At 41.4% G+C, this 23432-nt stretch overlaps 1 protein-coding gene across 9 annotated transcripts in view; it reads right to left on the reverse strand.

Moving 5' to 3' along the window:
• The window catches only part of VWA8 (von Willebrand factor A domain containing 8), a 344595-nt gene that overhangs the window by 53759 nt on the left and 267404 nt on the right, over positions 1 to 23432 (reverse strand). The window contains exons 39-40 of one of the 9 annotated variants that reach the window (XM_045869517.3): positions 4169 to 4275; positions 3504 to 4088 (exon numbers count right to left, since the gene is read on the reverse strand). The exons of 6 other annotated variants lie outside the window; for them this stretch is intronic. In XM_045869517.3, the coding sequence (XP_045725473.1) occupies positions 4195 to 4275 (81 nt within the window). In that variant the 3' untranslated portion in view covers positions 3504 to 4088; positions 4169 to 4194. Of the gene's footprint in view, positions 1 to 3503; positions 4089 to 4168; positions 4276 to 13077; positions 15141 to 23432 lie in introns of those variants that run through there. 2 more of the 9 variants (XM_045869516.3, XM_064586053.1) reach the window with 2 other exon arrangements.

Below are 23432 nucleotides of genomic sequence, written 5' to 3' on the forward strand. Positions count from 1 at the left end.
CTCTGCCAGTGACTGGTATAGGGAAAGGGATGTGAGCTGAGATGGAACAGAAGGTCCACGAGGAGGTTTCTGGGAAACGTCTTCCTCCCAGGTAAGAGAAGAGCTTGCTTGCTGCTCTGGATGCACGGCCCTGCTCTCCCCTGCAACACATGCGCACTTGTTGCCTTGGGAAGCACGAGGCTGTGATGCACAGAGAGGCAACCTACATCTGATAACCACGTGGCAACGAGACGAAGGTGGCGGAGGGAAGGATGGAGGAACTTATGTCCCCGATGGCACTGTGGAGCTGCTAAACCAGCCCTGGAGTCACTTAACTCTGATCTTCCACATAAGCAAATAATAAATGTCTGTATATTTGGAGCCAATTGCATGCAAATTAACAAATTCATGTGTTGAAGGATGAATGACAGGCAGCAGGGCAGAAGCTATTGTCTTGACCTTTTGGAGGATGTCCTATTTCTAACAAGAAGACATTCTTTAAATTTTTTGACATCAAAATTGTCATAAGAATAACAGCACAGAAATCCTATTTATTATGGTTGCCTACAATTTTCTTGATTGATTAGCAGCCAAATGAATGAATTTATTCGTTCTCTTATTCAAACATTTCTGTGTATGGTTATGGTACATCTGCTACTCACTGGGACACACAGACACATGGAACAGGATCTTTGCTTCTAGAAGGATACCATATAAAGGGGAACAAAGTCACAGTGTAGGGTGATAGAGGCCATAATAAGGTACTGAGCATACCTGCCTAAAACATATTACTCTCTGAGGTTACTCTTACAGATTAGAAATTTCTTTCACAAATACAATGGAAGTCACATTAATATGTCCCTAGGGATGATGGTCTTTCATATGAAGACAGCTGGTTAAAAAAAAAAAAAGCTGACTCTCACCCAGTTTTCATAAATAACATGTAGCTTCTATAATGAAATGCGTGACAAAAATACCTTTGTCCTTAGGTACCTTCTACGTGTTCCAATTTCAATTTCTGGCAAACCATCAAGTATGCAACTCATCTTCAGGTCTTCCCTGGCAGATGGCAACATCTGCTTTCAAATACTCAATGGCCTCCTGCCCTCTTTAATCCCTCTTCATTTTTACAAAGCAGGGAAGGATCTGATTTTTGATCACTAATATTAAAAAGTTACACTGTAGCTGATATTCATTCATGTTAAATCATCAACCCCAAAGGGCATTCACATTGTGTCTTTAACACTAACGGAGCAATCAGGTCTTTCCTTTGTTTGAAAGTCTAGGAATAAGCAAGCAGGCAGAGGTGGCAGCAGGAGCGGATGGGGTAGGGGATGGGGGGAGGGGGCCAGGTCTGTTCCCTGGTCCTGAAGACAAATGCCTGTTGGGGCGATTATCATATTACACGTAAGAAGCAGGTGGTCTATGGTAGCAGCTCTTGCTGTGATGGAGTGGATGGACTCTTCTGGCATCAAAAAGGGTTCCTGTCCTTTCTCGTGGGCTTCTTCACATCAACCAGCAGCCCTTCTCTCCTGATTTGGGCTGGACTCCTTTGCCCACCTCCCCAAACACAACCAAACTCTGTCCTACCCTCTTCTTTTCTGCTTCAATACTCCTAGTATGTGTATGTTGCTTCCTGGCACAAGCAATGTGCTTGGTAAGTATTTTTAAACATTTGAAATGGTAATCTAAAACACCTCCCTTCCTCTATCTGATACGCTGTTCTGGAACACATATCTATATACATCCTCTGTTACTTCTCCGAGTTTACAGTTTCTGACAAAGAACTTTCTCACTGAAATGACCCTCTTTATAAGTCTACTATTACGCAACAAAAATACCCCGCTTGATTAAAATGAAGGACACTTTGAAGATTTCACCGACTTGGGCTAAAAAGGGGGGCAAAGTATCAGTTTATTATTTTACTTTGCATTTTGTTATCTGATAGCAGTAGTTGGCACAGTGGTTTATACATATACCCTTAAACATCATCGATGCTTAATAAATATGTTAAATAAATGTGTGGGAGACTGCTCGCAACAGAATCTGAGTTTAATCCTCTGTGTACAAACTTATCCACAACAGGGGTGCCTGGGTGGCTCAGTCGTTAAGCGTCTGCCTTCGGCTCAGGTCATGATCCCAGGGTCCTGGGATTGAGCCCCGCATCGGGCTCCCTACTCCGCGGGAGGCCTGCTTCTCCCTCTCCCTCTCCCCCTGCTCGTGTTCCCTCTCTCACTGTGTCTGTCAAATAAATAAATAAAATCTTAAAAAAAAAAAAAAAAACTTATCCACAACAAGCGGTCAGCTGGGTGTCTGCTAGGACTCTTCCTTGGCTCTTTCCTGTCAGCCCCTAATGGGCAACCAGCACAGCAGGGCCCAGTCGCTGGGCAGCAGATAGCCGGCTCCTAACAGAGGCAGGGAACACATGGCCCTCGTGGCTCTGGGTGCTCTGGGTGTTCTTCCATCCTGACCCTGCTCCTCCCTCTGCTTGACTCTGATCCCTGCAAGGCCTCAGCTCCATTTCTGGCTGCACCTTTCAACTGGGCCTGGGAGAACTCCCTCCCGTGGCCTCCGAGTCTGTGGGCAGGGGCCTCCTTGCTCTCCGACCCAGCTAGAGCTCTTTGAATGGCTGTCCAAAATCAAATTACAAGGCTGCAGAATCCGTCCAGAACAACCTCTTACTTTCCTTAGAGTATTTATTCTTCTCTTTCTTCTACTTCGATTCAAACAGAAACAAAAGGCGAAGGAGACTTTTGGAAAACGTGAGACTATGGAAGAGAGAGGACGGGCTCAAGAGGATGTTTCATGGGATAAGAGGCTAAAATTACAAACAAATCTTTAAGGGAAACCGAATGTTATCATCGTGTGTAGGTGAGTGTCAAAAACACATCAAGAAACCACAAATAATTGGCATGGCGACAGTTGACTGGCATGGAAACACTCCCCTCCTGCTGCCACTTGTGAGCACATTCTACGGCGTTCCCCCAGAAACAGCTGCTAATTAAATTCAGACCGTGGAGGGGGGGCAAACCAGCAGGTCTTGATATATTCTACCCTTTCTATTTTTGCCTCTTTAATTTTCAGGAGCCCTCAAAAGGTTCACATTCAACAACACTAGTGGTCAATTGAAGCCTGGCCATCCGGCTTCCATAGTCAAGGAAAAGATCAGCAATGCATGATTACCTCAACTATAGCAAAGCGTGTGCAGATGCTTCGGTTTTGGCCTGTATGAGGTGGCCCTGGCGAGAGATAGCTCCTGCCATGTACTTTGATCATTATTGCCGCTAAACGATCTCTTGTGACGTTTCCTGGCCAGGTGATTTCAGTCGTAGACTCAACTTTTGTGTTCTAAGACATAAAACCTATTTGGCAATTTTTAAAGCTGTCGTGCTTTCCGTGTCAACAGAATTCTCTGAGGTGTTGTGAGGCTAAGGAAAAGGAAGGATGGGTAGAAAGGCCATCTGTACCACGAGAGTGGGCAGAAGCAACAGAGGCTTTTTTTTTTTTTTTTAAGATTTTATTTATTTATTTGAGAGAGAGAGTGAGAGAGAGAAAGAGCACAAGAGGGGGGAGCGGGAGAGGGAGAAGCAGACTCCCCGCCAAGCAGGGAGCCCGATGCGGGACTCGATCCCGGGACTCCAGGATCATGACCTGAGCCGAAGGCAGTCGCTTAACCAACTGAGCCACCCAGGCGCCCAACAGAGGCTTTTAATATGACCCAGGTTCTAAAAGTTCTTGGAAGCACTGATCGCAACCCCACGCAAATGCACTTAACATAGGAATTCTCTGAAAATAGGAACGCTAAGTGCATCAGTGCTGGACAGGTCCTTACGGCATACTTCCTACGGCAACTGGTTCCCCATTTTCTGTTTTCACTGACGTCACATTCCGCCGCTGGCTATCCTTTCTTCCAGTTATCCTTCATACAATGGTTGGTTCATCATCTCAGGCCATAATCATGTTCATAACGTATTGCCTACTGATGTTTGAGCTGTGCTTCCTTAACCATTTCCCCAGGCACATGGAGTTCTTGTAGAACTTGTGTTGTAACATCCAGCAGCACGGTCCTCCTGAACAGGACCAGCGTTCTCACACACTTCTGACAGCCACTGTGGGTCGGAGAATGCATGGTAAGGGCATAAAGAGAGGCCAGAGAGAAATAAGCTAGATGCACTGCATACACACACACCTGAGGATAGAGCGGTGCGTTGCTCATTAGCTGAGCACTTCTGGTTTGGTGCTCCCAGGCTCACGGTGTGAGGGAGTGCTCCCGGCTGCTGCACTGGCTTGGCTGGGCTGAGAGTATACGTGGGCACAATATGCATGTTAAGTGACTGTGATGTACACTTTTATTATAGTACCTTTACATATGTGTATACACATACACACACGTTTAAAAGAAAATGTTTCTTTAAGTGATAAATAGCATTGCAGTGAATCCGTGAACCCCTACAGGGGACATGCTGGAATATGTGGCCAGATAGGCACACTGGTATGGATTCTATGCTGCGAACATCCAGAGGGCAGGGCTAGGTCATAGCATCTTTGTGTCACCTTCGGCACCTGGCACAGCCTCTATGGTCATTTCAAAGCTGCAGGATGGCTCCACAAGATATTCTTGTGGTATACATGCCACACGAATATCTAAAAACCTGATAATCGCTCTCCTGGGACTTAAGGAGGCAGGTTGCAAAGCAGGAACTTTGGGGTAGGAGAAAAGAATACTACTGGATCTTGCTTTTTGTGAAACATTCTTCTAACTTTACTTGTGCCTACTATGTGAGCAACGGATTAAGACCACTAAACACCAATGGGTAAAACTTTCTAATGAAATTTGGGCATAGTTATATGATGCAAATTATGTTATGTATCATAGATACTGAGCTACATAGTAATTAGATACAAACAAATGATTCCTAGTAATGACTATAATTAATTAGGGGCTTATATAATCAAACACAAGTGAGTTTGTCATCTTCTCCTTTGTGTTAGTCTTCCAGTTTTTTTCAACCGTTTCCATTTACACCCCGAAACTCATACTCCCCCAAAGACAAAAGGATGCCATCCCAGCAAGTTCCCTCTGTGCTTGCCTCCTGAGGTTCCCTCTCTCCCTGCACCTTGCTCTGTGGCCTGGATCTGAGGATTCTCCCAGCAGCTCCAATTCTTGTGAAGCCTGGAGGTCAAGGGCAGGAGGCAGCACGGACTCGGGGCATGAAGTTGTGTGTTTCTAGGAGTGCCGCGACAGGGTCATGGGCAATAAAGGGGATCGCCCAGGAGGGAGAGGAGAGAGCACACTCCAAAGAGACTCTAACCCAGGGCCTCGGGGCTGACCTGGGGTGAGTGGGGGGGCAGCCAATCCTTCCTCTGTGCCCTCCCGGGGCTGGTACTGTCTTCTGTTCATGACAGTAATTCTTCATGATACTTAGGAATGTTTTCTTGTCGGTCTCCTTCATCATTGTATTCCCGGTCCCCATGCAGCGTGCCGTTCTATGTGCGGTTATGCGAGGTCGCTTAACAGAACCCTGGCTTTAAGAAGTGTATTTATACCCTGCTTTTGACTTACTTTAACAGGGTTTAATGTCATTTTCCGGGGATGAGTCCGTTGAATGTAGAGAGTAAGTTTAATGTTGAGGCATGTGTAAGAGAGATGTGATATGAAGGAAGGGGCCTGCAAGGAGGTGAGCGGTGTCTGAGGGGATGGGGGTACACCGCCGAGGGAGCGTGGGCTCGGAGCTGAACTGGGATTTCAGCCCCGTGGGGCTCTAAACTCACTCTGTGACACTCGGCAAGTCATTTTAACCTTTTGGGCCTTAGTCTTCTTGTCTTCAAAATGAACAACCAGATGAAATTCTTTCTAGCTCTATGTTCTTTACTTGGGCCCTCATCTACATTTATCTCGGTTCTAGTTTATGAGAAATATAAGCTGTCACCAGGGATCAATTTGACTAAAACCAGAGTTAAGTGTAAAGAATATTTTGATAGAGTCACATAAACACTTGGCTTTTCTTCAGATGGGTTCACTAAGATTTTTAAATTAAAAAAAAAATGTTTTTTGAGAGGCAGCTTGATGTCATGGAAAAACCATTTTACTGGGAATTAGAAGGCTGGCTTTTGACCCTGGTTCTGGCACTAAATGGCAAAATGGTCCTGGCTAAAGTTACTTATTTTCTCTTAGCTTTCTTCACCCAGAAAATGAGGAGGTGACTGGCAGAAATGTAATTCAAGTGCATTACGTGGTTATTCTGGTTGATAACATTTTACAGAGTATAATGTGGAACCTGAATGCTGGTCTAACCAGAATCCCAGCACAAATTTGTGGCGGGGGGTGGGGGATGGGGGAAGGGGTGTGCATCACACACCAGGGATAGGGAGGTACAGACTGTGCCTCATGCAGTAGGGATGGGAGAGTGTAAGGGTGCCACACTTGAACTCCCATGGTTGAAGGGAAGAAATAATACTTAAAATGGAAAATCAAGAAGAAACAGAAACATGTAGTTGAGAGATAATGGGGGCAAAAAAATAAATCAGCAAAAGGAGTTGAAAGTGTTTGTCTCTGAACTATTTTTCATAACAAGTCTTTTGAAAAATTTTTAAAAAGATTTATTTATTTGAGAGAGAGTGAGCGAGTGAGCAAGGGATGGGGGGGGGGCGGGCAGAGGGAGAGGGAGAGACAGTCCCAGGCAGACTCCGTGTTGAGTGTGGAGCCGGACACAGGGCTTGATCTCACGACCCTAAGATCACCACCTAAGCCAAACCAAGAGTCGGACACTTAACTGACTGCACCACCGTGGTGCCCCACGAGTCTTTTGAATTTAATTTTAAAACCATATATAACTTAGATGTACCTTCAATTGCCTCCCTTTCATCCTTTCCTGTCAGACTGCCTCCCTGCCTGTAGTAGTTTTCAGCAAGCACAGACCATCAGTGGGCCCTCCTCTAGATGCTAAGGATACAAAGACTCCTGACTCAGTCCTGTACCCTGGGGAGTTTTCACCGGCGTGTAGGAGGAGGTGGGTCTGTTCTTATTAATCAGTGCAGAGAGTGGGTGGAGTGCCATGCCAGGGGTAGTAAGCACAGTGTGTCAGTGGAATATACTGAAAGGGCTCCTGAGGATGGGGGTCAGGACAACTATTGGGGAAAGTTTCCTGGAAGAGGTAATGCCCACGAAGAATCTTGAGGGAAGCGTAAGAGTTGTTCAGTACAGGAGGCTGGAAGCTGGAGATTTCAGGCAGAAAGAACAGCAGTTGGGGTGCTGAATTGAAAAGAAGGGGGTTAAGTGATAGTTGGCATGGGGAGCCCTTTGTCTGTGCTCACACAGCTCTTGCTACAGCACCCAGGAAAATCTACCCGCATAATACATATTCACTGCGGCTTGTGATGATGAAACACCTCATCCTAGAGCCCACCCATGCTGCCAAATCTAAGTAGAATAAACTAATCACTGGCCCATCTGGAAGAGCTACATTCTGGTAGCTTCCATTTTATTTTGGAAGCACAGGACTAGAATATTGTCTGAGAATACGGGAGAGAGTAGCTTGAAGTTTGAGGAAAGTAGAGGCTGTATGAAAGTCACTCTGGAGATAGGCTGAAAAGACTTTTTTTTTTTAATCTCAAAAGAATTTAAAAATTTCCAAACATGTTCCTTTAAATGGAAGTTTTGTGGAGTATAACCATCTGTTTGGAGATTAAGTATTAGATATGTTGGTTGTGGAAAAAAAGATAAGGAGGCTGGATTAGTGAAATCTACAGCTTTAATTTGGACAAACTGCAAGCATCTGGCCAGGAAGACAGCCATCCTGCAAATGCTACCTTCTAGAAGTTGTTCCTGAATTTCCCCAACAAAGGATGCTTTTATTCCTCCGGGCTCCCGCAGTACTCCTTCTCCACACTGTCCTCTGTGCCCTAACAGTCTGACAACCCATGTATGCCTGTCCACCTGCTGACCTCTTTGGGCACCGTATGGGCAAAAGGCCACAGCCCATAGCTTAACTGTACAGTGTGTCTTCCAATACATGTTTGCAACCTCTGAAATGGTTATGTAATCAAGAGGAAATGTTATCTGAGTTCTACAAATTGGCCTGATGTTGAGGCAGACTCTCATGGCATAACGTGAGGTATCTCTGTAAGAACAAAGGATTTCCAGAAACAGCAACATAACAAATGGGCGGGCCACGGCTTGGAAGCGATGTGCTCCTTACGTGGGTCATGTCGCCGCTCTATTTTACAATTTCAAGAGTCCGAGGTAGTCTAGCAAAGAAAATTCAAGGAAATGAAACAACTCCCTCCCCCTACTCCTATTCTTCTAAGATACAAAAGACAGATAATTATCTAAATTGTTTCTCAATATGAACAAAATGGAGACGTGACCTTTGAGTCTGTGACAAAGTCTATTCACGTCAGTGTTTTTAGCAGAAGCAAAGCCATGTCCAGGCTTAGAGAATGCGCACAGGAGCCAACTTTTGCTCTCCCTCATGTTACACAGACCATAAATAAATAGGCACAGTTTAACGGGCGGCCAGACCCACATGGCTTATACTCACCTTTGGGGAGTGATACAATTCTCCTGCCGGTAGACTTACATAAACTAAGATGCAGTGCATTTTTTAAGGATACTCCCTTTGCTCAATAAACCTGAATGTTTTAAACTTGAAAGATGGCTTGACTACGAGGGAAAAATAAATCAATCTGGCAAGAAAAAGCAATCATTCAAAGTGTTGGTAGAATAACTGAAACATAGAAGAGATCAAATTCAGTGATTTAAAAATCATATGCTTGCTAGCTAAAATCTCCATTTCTAGTTTTCTGCCTATTTTAAAACACACTAGAGGAGCTTTAGCTAGTTATCTGGCTACTTCATGCTAAAACTGGACCTTCTGTCTTGTTTATATTCAAAACAGAAGGTAGAGTGAATTTCAGGGTCTGACGCTTCTTACAGATTTATCTATTGGTTGGTGGCACTTATTATCAGATCATAAGTTAGTTAATATAGTTGATCATTCTGATGATGATGACAATCTTGGATTTTTGGGGAAAGTGACATTTCTAATTTATTGAAGCAAAGTATCCAAATAGTTAATTGCTTTATTCTGTTTAAAAAGAAAAAGACATAAGTTGACTATACTGGAATTAAAATAAAAAACTTGATAACAAAACAAGACAAAAACACGAGAAAACCACAAAAACAAAAAGGACAAGATAAACAAGAACAGTTTGGAGGAAGCAGTAGGGGAATGGGTCTGAGAAGCCCTCCTATCCAGTCCCGATCTCTGATAACCACTGGGTTTATCAGCAATTTGCTAATACTGAATAGCACGTACATGCTCTGTTCTCAAGAACCCTCATTCTTTCCTCCGAGTTATATGTGCATATTTTAAAAGACTTTCAAACACCAGCTTGAATGAAGACAAAGGATAAGAAGGAATAGCAGGGGAGTTATGTTGTTTGTGGACAAGATAAGGATAGAAGGTGAGGGGCACTTTCTGGGGGAAAGTACACACAGAGTGTACAAGTAGAGTAAGAATTATAGTCCTTTCAGAAAAAACATAATCTTAAATATTTGTAAAACAAAACCAATTCAAACTAAAATATTAATTCTATGATGAACAATTAGGTTTCAAAGCATTTAGAAATTACAGGTTTTTGAGAGAATTACAATGCCAAAGTCAGGTAGATTATTTCACTTTGCAATCTCTTTAGAAATTTACTGTTTGGGGGACCTGGTTAGGGTCATGCATAGAAGGTCAAGTTTGTCTGGAATTCTGAATCCCTTTATGTGCACTGGCTCAGCTTTTGTGAAAAGAGTTATTATAACATCTATTTACTAGCGAGGGGCCGGTAATGCTGTTGTGCTGATTCTTAGTTTTAAGATGCTGTTACGCTCTCTTAGTACTAAAAGAAAGCAATTTCCATCAATCTTGGGAGATTCTGACCATGGGAATGATGTCCTCCCTGGCAACTCCAGGATCTTAGGTCGTATTCATACTGTGTGGTGTTCTAGAATGCATTATAGGTTTATAATGCCAAGAAGACTTTTATTTAAAAACTCCATAAGTGGGAGGAGTGGGCAAAATCTTTTCTTGGTATGCAAATATGTTTCATATGATCATATGTTCTGGGTTTATATTTCCAAAATACCAGAGGAATCCTACAAAACTGCATTCTAAATAAAATAAAACAAATGGAAATAGAATGCCTAATAACCAGTTTATCATATGTCCTGCTGTGCTGGGACAGTCCCCAATTAACGCCTGTTGCCCCAGGGTAATTATTAATGGCACCATTTCCGTCTCGTAAGTGGAATTATACAATCATCCTATAATAACTGAGCATTGTACATGTAACCGAGCCCCTTGGAGGAGTTCATTACTCCACCTGGGTATTGAATTAAACTCTGTTTCTGGGCAGCAATTGCCAAGGGCAATACTGGGTTACACCCACCTTGCCATCTGATAGAAGAATGCGTACAAGTTTGTCTATATTTGTCTATAAAAATCTGTTTATTCCATGTCCATATTAATAGCAATTTTGTTGAATGCAGAAGTTCTTGAATTTTGAAATAAAAAATTTGAAGTTTTGAAATTGTCTTCAAAATTCAGGTAAGTTTTCGTGTATGTTTCTTCCAGTGCCTCTTTATGAAAAGTTAACAGACGAATTTCAGCCTTTTGAGGTAATTCTATAGGCTCTGGACTAAGGTGGTCTGACAGCTCTGGCCACTTAGCCCCAGATGCCACTCAGCCTCAGGTCAGTCCTGCTGTGGGTCCCCTCTCTTTTTGCACTTTACATCTTAACTGACCTTCTGACTTTTCCCTTGGGAACAAGCCCCTACCCTGAATCCCTTTTCTTGTAACCAGGTCCCAATTCGGTTTCCTACTGCAAGATTCTATGCTTTAGTTCCCTGCTGTGTCCTTTCTCTGGAGTTTTAGGGATCTCTTCGCTTGATCCTGAACCTTTCCTCCCTGGGCTCCCTGCCGTTGTCAGGCATCACACTCTCGATTCTCTCCTTCGCCTGTGTTCCTGACAATAAGGCTAAGACATTCAGGACTTCTCGTCTTTGAATAGCTGGCACCTGGTACAGGGCCTGGAGCATAGGAGATTCTCCACAAACAGCTGTTAAGTGAATGAGGGATGAGTGAACCCTGCAGCTTTCTTCTCATTGACTGGAGCTGGGTTTCCTTCCAAGTACCACTTCCACCCTGGCTCTTCTCACTGCTGACAGGGCTCAGGGAGCGAATGTTGTGTGCATATATTACTGTTGGGTGAGACAAGACAGGCATGGAGTTTAAAGAATGCTGGGGCTTCCGTAGTTGGCGTGTCCCTTACTGGGCAGCTGCTGTCTCGGCTGAGGGAGTGTGAGTGGGGCTGGAGTTCACACGACCCGGCTCGTGTTGCTAGCACCAGGCACGGGAGGGCAGGCTAGAGAAAGAGGCTCCCCCCTCCCCAACTGGTTTGTCCAGAGAGGGCCCCTTGGCAATCCACTGTCCCCGGGGGAGAGCCTTTTCTCCACTTGTGTCCGGTGGCCCGGTGTGCTCGAAGAGGCACTGGTAGGACCATCACTCCCAGGGAGAAAGGTTTTATGTGAGTTTCAGCAAGTGCAGCTCTTAAGGAACAAGCACCTGTGAAGGAGTCAATCTACTATCTCCTTTTGCTTCTTATTGTAGGTAAAATCCAATCACTTTGCTAGAAAGTTCATATAGATAGATTTCATCAGAATTTAAAGACAAGAATTTCAGTATGGTAGCTGACTAATTCAGATGTTTTTATTGTGCCATTATATTAAAGTGTATTTTCCCCAGGAAAGTGACCCTTAGCCTTGGGAGAACCCTTGGAGGGCTCTTTGGTAGGATCGCCTCATAGCAGCCTCCAATCCACACATGAAACCTAGGCACGTTGCACGTGAAGAAAAGCAGAGTGTAGAGAGAGGTGGCTTGCCTTGCCAATAGGTACTTTTCTAGGATGGTCAAAGAGAAATGAATCTTAAGAGAGATATGTATTACCGCTACTAAAAATGGCTTCTAATGTAGTGGTTAAGAGCAAAGACATGAACCAGATCGCTTGGATTCAAACCCTGGCTCTTGACACTTACTAGCTGGGTAAGGTACCTCATCTGTATGAGGATAACCACAATATCTACCTCATAGGGTCACTGTGGGGGTTAAAAAAAAAACCTAATCACTTAGAACAGAGCCTGGCCACAGTGTTACATAGGTTAGTTATAATAACCATTGCTTTGTTTTCTGAGAGTGAAAAAGGTATTGCTTAGTATAAAATATTCATTTTTCAGTAGAGATGTGCCAGATATATATCAAGTTAATATCAGCATTGGGAAAAAGTAACTCAGGATTTTAATCCAGGGTATTTTCTAAATTTAAGTTGAATGAGAATTCAATACTCTGTCCAATTCTTATACTAACACCCATGATCTGCAGTTCATTCATGACCTCATACAGGAAGTTCATTGTTGCTCCAAGTATTACAAATACCAAGCTGATGTTTCCTAGGGCAGTGCTTTGCCCAGAATGCAGCAGGCCTCTTTTGCAGCTCTGGCAGCTGGAATGAAAACTTGATTACTTCTGAGCTCCTGAAAACATGTTTACTCTCAGCTGCAAAAGATGTGACATGAAGGGGACTCAAAACATTTTCAGCCATGTAGCTACTCCAAGCAAGACTTGAGAGAAATGGATACCTTAAAAAATGAGAATAAAATGGGGGCGGGGTGCCAAGGATAAGGCCATTCTTTGCCTACAAACTCCAAGTTAGGATTTGCACTTTATTATTATTATTATTTTTTTAAGTAGGCTCCATGCCCAGTGTAGAGCCCAATGTGGGACTTGAACTCACAACCCTGAACAAGATCTGAGCTGAGATCAAGAGTCAGATGCTCAACCAACTGAGCCATCCAGGCGCCCCAGGATTTGTACTTTAATGCACTTTACTTGTTTACTTGTTAGATTAAAATTTTTTTTTTAAATCAGGTAATATTAAATGTGAGTTTCGCATTTACCTCATATTTTTCTGGTTGCATTTGTAAGAGCGAAAGGCATTTCCAACAATGCAAAGATGAAAATGTGTACCATTTTTCTTCCTGCTAAAACTTCTTATAGAATTTTCCTGATTTATATGTGTGAAATTGAACAAGGGTACCTACCTAATCTGGTTGCTGAAGAGAATTCATGCATTCACTCACTCATTCACTCAGTAGATACCGGTGATGAGTGCCTCATGTGCCTGTCCATGCACTAGGAAGCTAATGTGGACGACATGTCCATGATCCTTGCCCTCATGCTGTTCACAATCTAGGTACTTTACACATATTAGGTCTAATATTCACAATTCTCCATGTGAGGCACTGTTATTTCTACTTTGCAGGCCAGCAAGCTACGGCCAGGAGATGTTAAACAACTTATTGTCACACAGCTTGCAGGTGGTGGAGCGAGGATTCAAGTCCCAGTCCATCTCATTCCAAAAGCTTAGGTTTGTTAGATTCTTTTTACTATATCACACTGGCTTTAAATCATAAATGTGTTCTTGAAAGTCACAGAATTCAATGTTTTATAAAGCATATCATAGTTTAAGAAAGCAAAGAATATTTCTGAAAAGCAATTGCTTTGTCCTTTTTACTATACATCAGATTTATAGAAAACAATGAATATCAGTAAATGGAACACTGGATCAAAGGGCCGGTATAGTTTTCAGAAGGTGGGTAAAATATAGTACTTATATATGATATATGGTCTGGACCAGTTTTATCCCAGACAATCTTGAACAGACCTGGCAAACTCAATGCCTGCTTTGGTGGCACAAATCTGACAGTGTCCCTTACTGGCCACAGGACACTGGGTGTATTACATAATGAGCTGCTGTTTCTTCATCTGTAAAAATCACCACCTATCTCATGGAGAACTACAAAGAGTGAGTGGAGGAAAGTATATAAAGTGCTTAACAGCGGGGGGCAAGCCCCAGACTCTCCTCCTCCCCCCACATACAACGCCCCAGCTTCTCTAACAATGGTAGTAAAGCATACCTCTGTTTAGCATTGACAAAAACCCCTCCAGTGGAAATGTACCAGAGCATGAAGATCACTGACTCTGATGCTCTGCTTATGGTAAAACGTATAAGACATAAATGAGGAGTAGAACCTTTTGGGATAAATTTCTAGATGACTCAGGTTTAGGGTGACTGAAGAAGGGTTTGAATAGCTAATCCCTAACCCACAAGTAATCTCCCACTTATGCAAATAAGGTAAGGACAGAGAAACACACAGAGTATACCCACACACCAGTTAAGATTTAAAAACAAACAAACACATGTTCATGTAAAAGACTTAATTTGAAATTGTTATCCTGGAAGGGTATGTACTTATTTCATTCATTCATCTAACAAATGTTGACAGGGTGTCCAGTAAGCTCAGGTCACTGTATTAGCACTGGGTATATGGGGATGAATAAAACAGCAATGTTTTGTCCCTTCAAAATCAGTTCACAGGGGCGCCTGGGTGGCTCAGTTGGTTAGGCGACTGCCTTTGGCTCGGGTCATGATCCTGAGGTCCTGGGATCGAGTCCTGCATCAGGCTCCCTGCTCGGCGGGGAGCCTGCTTTTCCCTCTCCCTCTGCCTGCCGCTCCCCCTGCTTGTGCTCTCTCTCTCTGTCAAATAAATAAATAAAATCTTGAAAAAAAATCAGTTCACATAGGGAGTCAGTCACAGTATTTATTGTTGAATAAATAATGCTAGAGAATTCAGATCAGAGTGGTCTAAGCCTAAATTTATCATAAAACTAGTTCTGGATCCCGCCAACTAGGAGAAAACATTAAACCACACATATCTTAGAGCATTCATGCACTTAGCGGAGCAGCTCTTTCCCAACGCAATAGAAAAGTGCTTTTGGACTAAGTCTGTAGCCCCGAGAGAGTGGTCTCCTATTTCCTGAGCCTGATCACTGTTAATTATGATGATAAAAAAAGATTCCCTTTTTTTAGCCTTGGAAAAAATCCTATCCAAATAACTTTTTTGAAGCTTGAGATGACGTTATTTATCTCTTTCAGGTTTTAAAAATGTTTCTGATTTTTTCTGCCAATAACCAAGCCCTCTTTCCTCACAGAGAACAATCTTGATTCCTGAAGCAGCTCTTCCCTTGACATTACTTGGGAGATGGGCATTATTTCCCCTGAAAAGCAAACAAGGGAATAAAAACAAGGTGACTCAAAGGATGAGGAAGTATGTTTTTCTAGAGAACAAAAGATCCTTTCACAGTATGTCAAAGACTTAACTGTGAACTTTCCTGAATGTAAACACTGTTCAAATGGCAAAAGGAATTTCATCTATGTCTATAAAAGGTCCTGCACAATAGTTCTTGCTGGAAGCTACATTTGGCAGGCAAGGAAAATAATCGTTTCTTCAGATACTTTGCATACAGACCTACAAAAACTTTTTTTTATCGTCTCAGGAATGATACAACTATAATTACCTCCACAGTAGCAGTAATAACATATAGATCAGAGTACCGCTGAAGGCAAGTAATGCTGTAAGTTACAAGTAGTACCATCTATGCTTAGACTCTTCAGGAATAAAGAAATGCTTTAGGAGAAAGTTTAAAATAATAGGCTGATGCTTTCCATTTAGCATAAGAGTTTAAAACTTACAGGGCACTAGATCTTTAAAACAGATTTTGTTATGATCATAGAAGAGGACTATTAATATTTTAAACTGACAGGAATTACAAGATATCAGTTAGCTAAAATAAATATTCAACTTTTCCCACATTAAAGTTTTATTCTTCACAAACCTCCTTGTTCTAATAAATTTAAAATTGATCCTGGTAATTATGTTTATAACATTTAACAGAGCTATATGCTATGCCCAAATTGTGTAATTATTACGGAAAGGTCAGAGATCTGTCCTTACCCATCTGTAGATTTTAACTTTTAAAATTATTTAAACTAAATGGTTATTATTATTATCAATCCAAACCCTACTGTAGCCTACTGCTGAGGTTCTATCTCCTACCATTAGAGAAGGATTGCTCAAGTTCTAGTCAATGATCTATAAGGGGTAAATGAGGATGTTGAGATTTTATTTCTGGTTCTCTATTTTCAAACAAGGAGTATAAAATTACAGTAAGATGTTCTCCAGGACCCTCTGGTGGGGGGTGAGAGAGTGAGGGCAGTGGCAGGGTTACTGTGCCTCAGAGATCAGCCTCTGGGTGACATTCCCTCTATACCTCCACTTCCATGGGTCTCTGCAGGGTCAGTTCTTAGCAGGATCGTGGAAGGAATGTGTCGTTTGGTCAAATCCTTGAGAAAGGAGCTTGGTGCTTCCTCAGAGTCCCTGGGAGAGAAGGGGGCACTGAAGAGCTCCTGAATGATTTATTCCATGTGGAAGAAAGAGGATATAATGTCTAGAGAGGGTGATGACATCTCCTGGAAGTCACCCCTGGCCGGAGTGGGTCCGGCACTTCTGGAGGGCGGGAGGAGCATGTGATTTCAGCTTCCTGGAATGGACTCAGGTGGGCAGAGGAATCATGAAGTTCATGTTCTAAAAACAGTAAGAAAGAACGATCCCTCCAATTCCCTCTTCCTCAATTCCCTTTTCTGAAGGAAAGGAAGAGTCCTAAAGATACAGAACTGTCTTTTCAACTTCTGCCATGAAATAAATGTATCATTTCAGGTAAGTCACTTAATCTTTCTGGGACTCAGTTTACTCATCAGGAGTGCCTGTGATCGCTGAGATTCCTAAAGTTAATAACAATAGCAAACATTTACTAAGCACTAATATTTGCCTTATGATGAAATATACTCTATGCACGGATTATCTCATGTCTTCATAGCTCCTCTTTCAAATACTGTCATTCCCATTTAATATGGAGAAACCGAGGCTTAGAGAAGTATCGTTAAATTGCTCATAGTCACACAGCTAGTCTGGAGTGGAGCCCAAAGACTAGTCTGTCTGATTCCAGAGCTGGTCCTTTTCGGAGTTATGCCAGATTGCCCCATTCCATGATTTTCACAATAATGAACCGGTGTGAGTCATTTGTTATAAAAAAGGAACCATTAGTTTTCTACAGGAAGAATAAACTAGACATCATCTACAGCTTTGCTCCTTTTAAGAGCAAAGCTTCCCTCAGCTTTTGTCTGCCATATCTCCCTTCTTATCATCTGGCAGGGAAGAACTGCCAATCTGACTTGTCAAAGACCAGGACATCTATTGGGTTAGATTTTTTTTTTTTTTTTTGAGGGTGCAGAGCCATTGGGCATTCAATGTGTAATAGGCTCCCTGGTAGTTCCTACTTTGATGAAGTGAGCTGACTGGCATATGACTTCTCTCCGTTATGGGGATCCAGCCAATCTTTTTCTTTCTGTTCTGCCTCTTCCATGCTTGTACCCGAGAGGGGAGGTCAGGCTGGGGCTTCAGAAGATCTAGTTTAAAGTTTAGGGGAAGAAGCAGTAAGACCCTCCTCAGCTTCCAGACTCAAGTTTTGCTTTCTTTGTTTTTAACTACTCCTGCATTAGTTATTAGTTATTAGTTATAACACCTGTTCATGATTGTGAAAATCATGGAATGGGGCAATCTGGCATAACTCCGAAAAGGACCAGCTCTGGAATCAGACAGACTAGCCTTTGGGCTCCACTCCATACTAGCTGTGTGACTATGAGCAACTTAACGATACTTCTCTAAGCCTCGGTTTCTCCATATTAAATGGGAATGACAGGATAGTTGGGTATTGGTCCATTTACTAATAAATGAGTACATATGCATTGGTACTTTGTGTCCCATTTGGCTTATTTTCTTGAATTTCTAGCTCCTTTAGTTTAGAACCCTGAAGAGAAAAAGTGTAAGCAATAGGTAAGGCATTCCTAAGTCCTAGCCCAATATCTAATACCTTCAAGATCTCAGGTTGCCTATAAGAAGTATAGAGATTGAATTAGTGACTTAAAAAGTTCCCACAAAGGACAGTCCAGGCCCAGATTGTTCACTATTAAATTTTAACAAGCATTTAAAGAATTATAATAACAATTCTTCACAAATTCCTTGAAGAGGAAGGAACATTTTTCATCTGATTCTATGAGGCCAGTATTACTCTGATACCAAAACCAGAAAAAAGACATTATGAGAACACCATAGATCAATACCTTTTATGAATATAGATGTAAAAATCCTCAACAAAGTAATAGCAAACCTGAATCTAGCAATATATTATAAAAGGATTATACACTATGGCCAAGTAGGCTTTATCCCAGGATTGCAAGGTTAGTATCACATGAAAAATGATTCATTAATAGAATGAAGGAAAAAAAAAACACATGATCATCTCAGTAGATGCATAAAAAGCATTTGACAAAATTCAGCACTCCTTCATGATAAGAACACTCACAAACTAGGAACGGAAGGAACTTACTCAACCTGATAAAGGGCATCTACAAAAACGCCACAGCTAATATCATACTTAATGGTGAAAGACTGAGTGTTTTCCTTCTTGATGAGATACAAGACAAGGATGTCTGTGCCACATGTATTTAACAATGTACTGGAGAATCTTGTCAGGGCAATTAGGTAAGAAACTGAAATAAACATCCAGATTGGAAAGGAAGAAATAAAACATCTCTATTTGCACAATGAGGTCTGTCCATTTCAGATCTACTAGGATGACTACAACAAAGACAGACAACAAGGGTTGGCAAAGATATGGATAAACTGGAATCCTCATACGTTGCTGATGGGAATACAAAATGGTGTCGCTCCTTTGGAAAATAGTCTGGCAGTTCCCCAAAAGGTTAAACATAAAGTTGCCATAGGACCTGGCCATTCCACTCCTAGATATGTACTCAAGACAACTGACAACATCTGTCTACACAAAAATTTGTATACAAATGTTTATAACAGAAATATAATAGCTAAAAAGTGGAAACAACCTATATGTCCATGAATGGATAAATAAAAAAAATATGGTATATATACAAAATGTAAACTATTCAACAATATAGGAAATTAAGTACAGATACATGTTACAACATGGATGAACCCTGAAAATCGGCTAAGTCAAAGAAGCCAGTCAAAAAGGACCACATATTGTATGATTCCATGTCTATGAAATGTCCAGAATACGCAAACCCAAGAGACAGAAAGCAGATTAATGGTTGCCTAGGCCTGGGGGAGAAGAGGAAATGGGCAGCAACTACCTAATGGTTATGGAGTTTCATTTTGGAATCAGTTAAAACCATTAATACCAATCATCACTGGACATTAAGTGGTTTAATTTTGAAAATTATTGATTTGTGAAGTATAATACATACCAGGATCTAGAAAAAATAAAAACACAATCCCTGGCTTCAGATACTTTAAAACCATACAAAGGAGAATAATGCAATTTCATAAGCAATTCAAGGCAGGTTGTGATAAGTACCATATGAAAGGTATAAACCTAGTAGGTGGGGTGGGTGGGGGGAGGTAGCATTTGGGATGGATCTGTGAGACTGGATGGCTGTGACCCACAGAACAGGAAAGAAAGAGTGGTAGAAGGGAACGTGCCACTGATGGAAAGTAGCACGAGACCGAGTGCAGAAGGGGCAAGGATGGGCTGTGTTGGGAAACAGCCACTAGTTTAGCTTATGGTGTAAACTGGGTGCTTCCAGGCTGGAGCATACTGTGAATGCCGGCAAGCATGGCTTGTATTTTGGGTTGACAGTGGCTCAATTTCTGAAGGTTTCTGACCTAGAGTGACATGTTTAGAGCTATTATTTATGAAGATTTAATTCAGCAGTTTATGTAGAATGGATTCGAGTAGGAAGACTCTGGACCTCAAGCAAACTTCCATTTTTAGGTAAGGATTAGATATTGCAATGTCATTCTTCAGTTACTGAAGAATACTAAAATAGAATGCTAGGGAATACAGAGGCATACTTGTATCAGATGAACAATCTATGAGTTCTAGTCTGGCAGAAAATCATATTATCTGTATTTCTGGTGCGATACTTTTACTTTGTGTTTTTTGATGAATAATTTTAAGTAGAGCAGTTTTTTGTTGTTGTTAATATTTTGAGTATTGTTACTTTTTTTAGTATTGTTAGTATTTAATTACAAGGTTATTATTTTTTTCCATATTTTGTCAAAACGGACTTCCAACTTTATAATGTTTCTTAGTGTCAAAACAGAACTCACTTCCAGTAAAAAGACATATCAAAGCACAGAATTTTAGAGCTCAAGAAGCTATACCAGAATGTTCTATGTATATACTCAGCCTCATATCTCAGAAGGAAGACATTCTACCACCAGTGGTTCTTTTATTATCATACAATAATACAATTAATTATATATTCATTTACCGATTCACTGATTCATCAAGAATTTATTGAGCTCTGGCCCTGTGTTAAGCTCTCAAGCAGATGGCTCAATGGGACATGAATTCTGCTTTTGAAGAGCTTGCCGTTCTGACACCAGCAGTTAGAGATCACATGTGGCCAGGGCACATGGACACCAAGGAAGGAGGGATGAATTCAGCCAGGGGTGCTCAGCCTTGAAGAGTGAGACACAGAAATAGGTGATGGTCATTCCAGCAGAGAGGACGATGTGAGGGAAGGCACAGGACATGAAGATGCGCGTGGAAGAGCTGTGTGGGGAGTGTTCTAGCCTCACCCTTCTCATTCTTGTTATTAGCAGAGAATTTTGCTTTGTCATTCATAAAATGCATTAAACAAAACCACTCTGGAACCAATTAGATTCCTCTCCTTACAATTAAGAGCTACATTGTTTCTCATTATAACTTAAACAGCATACAAACTAAAAAAAAAAAAAAATACACTTGATATACTATGGCTTTTCTTAGAGGATATACATGTAACTTTGGAAGAAGAAACTTACTTTTTATCTCTTTATGCCTGGATAATATTTTGAGATATTTATGTTTATTTTTCTCCCTTTATTTTCCCCCTTTCCTTTCCTCTGATTTAGGTAGATTCCATTTTTTAATCTCAGGGTAGGAATATAACAGGGCAGAAAGCAGAAGTAGATTGTCCATCTTTTTGGCTTTTGTATTCTAAACCAGGGGTTGGCAAATGTTTTCTGTAAAGAGCCAGGTAATAAATATTTTAGGCTTTGCAGGCTATGATCTATGTTGCAACTACTCAATTCTGCTCTTGTAGTACAAAGCAGCCATAGACAATGAATGAATGTAGTCATGTTCTAATAAAACTTTATTTAAGGACACTGAAATTTCAATTTCATATTATTTGTACATGTCACTAGATATTGTTCTTTGATTTTTTCAGCCATTAAAGATCTAAAAACCATTCTTAGCTTGTGGCCATACAAAAACAGGTGGTGTAATTTGCCAATTTTGCTTAACTCCATTAGGAGAACGTAAAAATTTTGTAGAGCAAGTAAGGGAATTTACCAACATAGGTAAGTTCCTTGAAAAAGCTTGTAAGGGCATGGGGCTTCATTTCTTGACACAGCTCCTCCCTGGTGAGAAGAGAGACAGATCTGTGGGTCCCAGAGTATCCTGTCATCCCTCCACCCACAAAAAATTCTGAATTTGTTGCCAAATTTTCAAATTAATGAGATTTCATTTAAAAATCTGGATTTTGGTCTTCTCTTGAAAATGTCCAAATTGAGCCTACATTCTCACAACAGCTAAGTAGAGGCTTCTTTCTTAGTTGGGGGCATGACTTCCTCTTTGCCTCAGATGTTCCTGGCCTGTGTCCTCCATCCAGCACCTGTTAAGCACTTGATCTCCAGAGCAGAGAAGGAATGATTTTCTCCTCTAAGGGTACACTCTCCATTGAAACTAGTCTTTTGGCTCTAGGGAAGCCATGTGATGAAGAGGAATAAAAACATGGCCTACTGAGTTGGAGAGATCTAGGCTGAAATCTCAGTTTCGTTCATTGCTTAGGAGAGTGACCTTGGGCAAATTACTTCACCCAACCTCAGAATAAAACAATAAAATGGCGGTTGTAATGATTATCTGAGAGAATGTACTTATAGTGACTAGCATATCCTAAGCAGTCAATAAAAAAGAATCACTAGTATGGAGAAGTTCTTTGATGTTTATCTTATTTTTAGGTCTTATCTTCATTATTGCCTTTTGTAGAAGGGCCCAAAGGATCAGCTTACAATCTATCTCATTTTGTGGATCAAGAAATTAAGGCCCAGAGGGATGGTGTGACTGCCTAAAGCCACACATGAGGTGGAACCAGGAAGACGATCTAGATCTCTTAATTTTTGACCTGAGAAAATTCTTCTGTGCACACAACTTCACTGAAAGTTCTGAATTCTCATAAAAGCCTTTCGTTTAGGGGCGCCTGGGTGGCTCAGTCGTTGGGCATCTGCCTTCGGCTCAGGTCATGATCTCAGGGTCCTGGGATCGAGCCCCGCATCGGGCTCCCTGCTCTGCGGGAAGCCTGCTTCTCTCTCTCCCACTCCCTCTGCTTGTGTTCCCTCTCTCGCCGTGTCTCTCTCTGTCAAGTAAATAAATAAAATCTTTAAAAAAAAGCCTTTCATTTAATAGTCAAAAGATCTTCAAATGGAGAGAACATTGACTCAAGTGTTCTGGTTACCCTGACTACGCTTTTAAATTACAACTTCCAAATATAGAGAAATGACAACAGTTATTAGTTATTGAAGTTCTATTAGTTGTTGAAATTATCTGAAATATTCCTGTTCTAAGCTCACAGACACCCTCATGTGGTCAGTAGAAATACTAATTCCAGCCAAATGAACAAGAAAAATCTGAAGCTACTTAATGATCAAGTATAGCAAGATGGATAGATAAGGGTCAAATAACAATAATCAAGAGTCACTATAATAATATTATTTTAGGTCCTGGCCAATGGCCAGAGGAAAATTTATCTCTCTCTGACCAAATCTTTAACCAGACTGAAAGATTATAATGGATGATTTCTTAGGCCTTGTTCACAATACAACTCTGTTATAATGAAAAAAATATTCAATCTAAATGCTGGCTATATTAACACATCTTTATAGATTTTCCTCCATTATATATGACTATGAATGACAGAGCACTCTGGGACTCTCTGAGTGTAACTAGATAGTTCAACCTGAAGGTTCTGCTAAGCTGTCTCCCGTCAAACTTAAGTACAACTCAACTAGTAGGAGTAGAAGGGCTAGGGCATATTAGAGAGAAGCTGATGAGCTGCAAATGTTCAAGCTGTTCTGGACATCCATTCAAGAGGGTAGGTTAATTTGGTGAGTTGATTAAATGGAAGAAGTTTAGAATGCTTCTTTTCTATAAACAGGTTGATCTAAGTCAACAGGCAGGATCCAAAGAAACTGCCCAAAGAAACAGTATTTCTACCAGGACAGAAAATCAGAGACAAAAGTAATTGGATCTATTTTTTTGTGCCAAAAATTAAAGAAGTACTAAAAAAATGACTGAGGCATGTCAAAAGGACAAAGGAGCTGGCTTGAAGGGGTTCCCACTGGCTAAATCTGGAACAATTTGAACATC

The sequence above is a fragment of the Mirounga angustirostris genome, unplaced genomic scaffold (genome assembly GCF_029215605.1).
Source record: "Mirounga angustirostris isolate CCGP_5_RB_7025 unplaced genomic scaffold, mMirAng1.0.hap1 SCAF_3, whole genome shotgun sequence".
In the NCBI taxonomy this organism is placed as follows: Eukaryota; Metazoa; Chordata; class Mammalia; order Carnivora; family Phocidae; genus Mirounga; species Mirounga angustirostris.